Below are 5,694 nucleotides of genomic sequence, written 5' to 3' on the forward strand. Positions count from 1 at the left end.
GTGGAGCACAGACAGGTAATGAGGGACAGGATCTGCTTTACACCCCTGCCATGCCTGGGAATCTTGCAACACTCAGCACAAGCTGGGCCACGGCTCCAGATGTAGCAGGTGCTATACCAAGAGCCCCACACTAGTTCAACCCTCATAGCCTGGGGAAGAAGCAGCAAGCACAGCATCTTCCACCTCCAGCCCAGAACATGCATCGCTGCAAGGGAACTGGAGAGATGGGAACTAGTCACAAAATAGAGAGCTGAAAACCCCATCTTGCACTCTCCAGCTTGCAGCAGGAGTGATTACAGACAACAAATAACTATTGTTAAAAGCTTCCTGCCACAATGAGTCCACCCCCTCCCTAGTTCATGGCCCTGTCACTAGGGTGTCTCTCCTGACAAGTAACCTAAATTCCCAGGCACAGGAATTAGATGGATCCCCTTCACTCTGCACCAGATTTTACATAATGAAAAATGCTTCTCATTTTCTGAGGCTGCCTCTCTCCTGGGCACAAGCAGCCCAGCTTCTTTAAAGTCAGTTCTAAGTGCTCACACTTTCTAAATGTCCAAATATCCCCATTCCTCTCTCCTGAGGCCACAGGACTCGTTTGTGAAGACAGACAAGGACATCAAATAAAGAAATTACAAAGTCTTGTTCACAAAATATCAGGTTAATAACCACAGCCGGGCCACAAGAGCCTTCAGGGGCTGGTGACTGGTGTTGGCAGCCCCAGACACCCAACACCGAAACAGGCGGGCTGGGCTTGGTCGGGGGGGGTGGGCTGTGGCCTGCCAGGAGTGGCAAGTTACAGCCTCTCATGGGTCTAAAGGACCAGGCATGCTGGTGAGGAGCCCAGGCTGTTTTCCTGACACCCACAGGACCTACCGCCGGGTGGCCATGCTGGCGCACGTCCATCTGGGCAAAGGAGCAGGTGTCGCCCACACCCACCACCTCCACGGTGAAGTTGCGGAAGAAGTCAACGATGTCCAAGGACTTGGGCCGCAGGAAGACGATGAGGATCAGGGGGGTAATGATAGGACTCAGGAGTTCCTCCAGGATGAAGACCTGAGCACAAAGATGATGGGTTCAGCACAAGCTTGAGGACGTCAAAAAAGCCACAATGCCAAAGCCAGCCCCAGCTCCAGCCCATCTTCTGGGGCAGGGTGTCTCTGAGAAAGCTGCCTTGTTCTTCTGCCAGCCCAGGAGCTGCTCAGCTCCCTGGAAGCTTCTCCCTCCTGCAAGGATGGGGGCAAGTCCCCATCCCAGTTCCTTGCAAGCCAAGCTCACCGCTTTGTACTGGAAGAGCTGGGCAAACTCGTCCCTGGTCTCGTAGCGGTGGGCATTGCCCTGCCAGTGGTCAGGCATGTAGTGGATGTGCGCCAGGATGACTCGCAGCAGCTGCTCTGGGCAAAACACCAGGTGCTGGTCGGGGATGAAAGACCTGTAGGACAGGACAGGGAAACATCACAGCATCACACCTCAGTTCTTGGGACATCTCATCCTGGGAGGGCAGGGTGACCAGCTGGTATCACAGCTCCATGTGGAGCCTCCATGCTCAACCCAAACCTTCCTGCCAGCGCAGCCCAGCCCTCATATCATACAACCACCGCACCCAAGATCACCACTACCCCCTTCTCCTGCCTGCCCGGACTCCCCCCAGCCGTGCCCTTCACTCAGGCAGATTCACGTACAAAGAGCATGTTTGCATGGATGGTTGTCAGCCCCACTGCTCCCCACACCGCTGCCAGGTGCATGGGGGCAGCACAGACCCACCTCACCTGCACACTGTGATGCCCACCCCAAGCAGGGTGACTGTGGTCAGGACATGCTCGACTGCCAGCACGTCCTCATCGTAGATGGTGAGAGCGATGAGCACAGCCAGGATGGAGCCAGCAAAGAAGGCCACATTCTTGGCCACGATGGTGAGGAGCGGGGAGATGAAGCAGTTCATGTACTTGGAAGCTGGCTTGTACCCCTTGCTGAGGCGTGAGTGCAGTTCATGGTCCAGCTCGTTGAAGTGACGGAGGTAACAGCGGCCGTAGAGAGACCAGCAGCGGGCACCCAGGCTGCCCGGCTCCCGCTTCAGGATTTCTGTGTAGCTGAAAAAGGCATACAGGATCTGCCAGATGAGGATGAGGGGGCAGAGGAGGAAGTTTGCAACGCCAATCCAGAGGATACGAGTGCTGAGCTTCTCAGCCAGCTCCAGGCGGTTCCCAGCCCGCTTGTACTCAGCCTTCAGGCTCCACTCGTTCTCAAAGAGGGAGCCAGGCCCCCAGAAGAAGATGAGCTCAAAGTTGTACTTGAGCCCACGCGTGTAGAAGACGGTGTCTCCCAGCAGGGGCAGGCGGAAGCGGATGGGCAGCAGCGACTTATTCACCATGGCCACCATGTAGTTCTTGAAGCGGAGGATGCGGTGATAGATGTCCAGCTCTGTCAGCTCCTTCTTATGGATACAGATCTGGTGCTCCTTCTGGATCTGCACGATGCGGGCCTGCACCTCCTGCCAGGTGTAGTACGGCAGGGTGGACTGGAAGGGGGCAAGCAGCAAGGTTAGGGGCAGGATGCATCCAGCGACAGAGGCTGGGCTGAGCCCACTCAAACAGCAGGCCCCAGCGCACGCCTCGGGGTGCTGACGAGGCACATGCAACACCAGGACACGAGGCACCTCCTGGCAACGCTTCAGCCTGCAGCGAAAAAACCCCATACCTTGCCCCGGGGCCCTTCACCCCCAGATTAGTGCAGATGACTGTTTCCCAGCCACTCACATGCCAGCTGCCTTGGAGGCACGAACATAGCTCCAGGCTCCCAAGGGTCCTCCCACAGCTGCCTTTTGGAGTCAGCAAGGAGACACAAACAAGGGAAGGGACTTAAGCAGTGTCCCAGAGGGAGCCTGTAGAAAAGCTGGGGATAAACCAAGCCTCTCGGATCACCCCACCTTTCTCAAGGTTTGACGGTCTCTCCTCAAAGGACGTGCACACACCTTTTGATGTTGTCCATCTGAACAAGGACTCTGGACTAGGATGTATGTGCAAGCCTCAAACCCCATCTTTGACACACTGATACCCACCAACTAGGCAGCTCCATGCCTCAGTTCCCCCCCCAGTAAACAAGGAAGATGACGTTGTCCACAACCCAGGGAGGTACGAGGATATCCTCACTTATGCCTTCTCTGGTGAAAGGCATCACAGAAAAGGACATCACCGAAGAATAAACATATTGGGTGGCAGATGGCAGAGGCACGTGCCAGCAGGCAGAGAGGCGGGCTGGACAGAGAGGGGTTAAAATGCCGTAAGCTGGCTGCTGGAGAAGAGGCTGGAAGGAGACCCATGCGGTTATGGAGCAGAGAGAAGAATGCTCAGTACAGGTCTCCCAGAGAAGCTGGCTCTGGAGAGGATTGAAGCCAAGCTGCTTCTCACCATTCAGAAAATGCCTCCCGTGTCCCTTATCAGTCCAACATGCGGCCCTTGGTCCAGCTACTTACCATGGGAATTTTGAGGGCATTGATGTAGAAAGAGTGAATTTCCCAGTAGCAGCAAATGTTGTAGATAAATTTGACGAGTCTGTGGATCCAGAAAACCCCAGCTATCACCAGGATGCAGATGAGGAAGCTGTTTGCCTGGATTCTGCAAGCAAGAAGAGGCAAGTAGTGGGAGACAGGCCCGAGCAGGCACCCTGAGTACCTGACAAATCAAGAGCAGTGGCTAACATGCCCTCCCGCTGTCCCTACCTTGCACTGCAGACATTTGGAGGCAGGAAGGCATCTGGCAGAGTCACCTTAATGGGCTCACTGGGATGCTGGCTGTGATTTACCACTTTGTTGGCAAAAAGGATGTCATAATCAACACAGCTGATAAGAAAGGTGGTGAATGCCACCACAAAGATGAACTGCCTGTGAAAAAAGGGAGCAGGTGTAAGGGAATCGCCTTTCTGCCCCTCAAAACATGAAGCAGGCAGGGTCATGTGTCAGGAAGATGCATTCCCACAGCCATGGCAGCAGGAAAGCTCAAGGGCACCAGTTCCTTGAAGTGGAATGAAGGTTTGGGGCACAGAAAACCCTAACAAAGGGGAGACAGGACAACTGTGAAGGGAACCTTCTTGTTCACCCAGCTGCAGGAGCTCAGCAGATTCCTGTGGCTGTTCCCCAGCAGCTGTCTCAGCCACAATAGAGGGGAACCTGCACTTACATGAGCTCAAAGATCTCTCCAATGAGCATGCAGGTGAAGCCATTCTTCTGATGCAGGTTATAGATGTGAAAGCTACAGTCAAGGAGAACAGTCTAGAGACTCCTTCCCTCTGACAAAGGATGGAGAGGCTCCTGTCCCACTGGCATCTGCAGCTACCCAGCCAAGTCTTCCTCTACCACCAACAGAAACCTCCTCCCACCCCTACTCATCAGCAAGCTGGTTCTCCACTGCAGGGAAAGTGGACATCTCTCTTTCCAGATAAAGCACAGCTGGGATAAGAGGACCTGGCTCCATCCAAGCTCCTTTCTTCCATCATTCAACACCCACAGGGGGAGTCTGTCCCAGCACAGAGCAGAAACTCAGCATGCCCTCAGGCTGCACGAGGGTGGGCAGGGCAGGGCAGGACAACATGGAGACTGGCAAAAATGCATTTAATATGCCCAGCACATGTGACCAGTACCCCCTGCTCCCGATTCCTGGTAATGTGGTTAGCCTAACTAATGCCATTTTATAAGGCAAGCAGCCATTCTCTGTGACTGAGCAGGTCATGTATTCGTTCCCTTTCCTTCATTATCAGGCCCTGAAGGTCCTGTGAACCAAGTAGACAAACCAAACAGATCTCTTCTTCCCCTCTCTACTGGGCGCCAGGCTGATTACTCCCTTCCTTGCTGGCCTTGAAGGTCCCAGGCACCCGGCCAACCCAGTGGCAGTGATGACCACATTACAGAACAGGGAAGGGTAACAGCACACAGAGCGCTGTCCACAAAATCAAGGAGTTACAAGTCCTAAGTGGGAACCTGGACTGGGACTTCTGCTGGACAGTGAGACCCGGGACTCCCTGGTGGCCCGGCACACCTCCACCGTCATCTGCGTCCTCTGAGGACTGACTTGTACTCTTTTATATGATCTTTGAGTCTAGATTATGATTGTTATACTGATATAGCAAACCATGCATTAAGATCTCACCTGATCTGCAGGGAGTCCAAGTGATCAGAAACCATAAGCTAAGCGGTGCTGTAAAATTTTGTACTATGTTTCTTATAACATTGTACTACACTGATTCTGCTTACAGAAATCCTGTGCTATTCTAATTATAAATTCTATGCTATGCTGATTATAAAATCCTGTTAAGGAAATAAAGCTTTAATTGTAACCACAACTCACACTGCCAAGGATCCCTAAAAGAATCTGTCTGTCCCCTCAGTCTTGGGTGACAGCAACCCACAGGTATGGGGGTTCTGCCATCCCCTAGCCCCTCTCGAGCCATGTGGTGCCCTCTGGGAAGAGGCAGATGCTGCCTGGGCTCTGAGTTACACCAAACCCGGTGTCTCCACCAGCACGGAGCACCCACGAGGCGGAGGGGTGCATCCCCCCTGAACCCTGCCCTGCAAAAGGATATGCGAGAAAAGAAGAGGTCCAGGTTCTCGATGTGATGCCACGGAGCTGAATGAAGGAGAAGTGCAGGGTGAGGGGACCCAGCCTTGGTGTTGCAACAAGCACAACCCCACCTCTTCCCCCT

At 53.8% G+C, this 5,694-nt stretch overlaps 1 protein-coding gene across 1 annotated transcript in view; it reads right to left on the reverse strand.

The window, feature by feature from the left end:
* The window catches only part of ATG9A (autophagy related 9A), an 8,073-nt gene extending 2,461 nt beyond the window's left edge, over positions 1-5,612 (reverse strand). Inside the window, exons 1-7 of the mRNA XM_010295837.1 lie at positions 5,575-5,612; positions 4,176-4,240; positions 3,719-3,880; positions 3,473-3,614; positions 1,770-2,518; positions 1,279-1,432; positions 877-1,056 (exon numbers count right to left, since the gene is read on the reverse strand). Of these exons, the coding sequence (XP_010294139.1) occupies positions 877-1,056; positions 1,279-1,432; positions 1,770-2,518; positions 3,473-3,614; positions 3,719-3,880; positions 4,176-4,204 (1,416 nt within the window). The 5' untranslated portion in view covers positions 4,205-4,240; positions 5,575-5,612. The remainder of the gene's footprint in view (positions 1-876; positions 1,057-1,278; positions 1,433-1,769; positions 2,519-3,472; positions 3,615-3,718; positions 3,881-4,175; positions 4,241-5,574) is intronic.
* Positions 5,613-5,694: the final 82 nt, after the last annotated feature.

The sequence above is a fragment of the Phaethon lepturus genome, unplaced genomic scaffold (assembly GCF_000687285.1).
Source record: "Phaethon lepturus isolate BGI_N335 unplaced genomic scaffold, ASM68728v1 scaffold13831, whole genome shotgun sequence".
NCBI lineage: Eukaryota > Metazoa > Chordata > Aves > Phaethontiformes > Phaethontidae > Phaethon > Phaethon lepturus.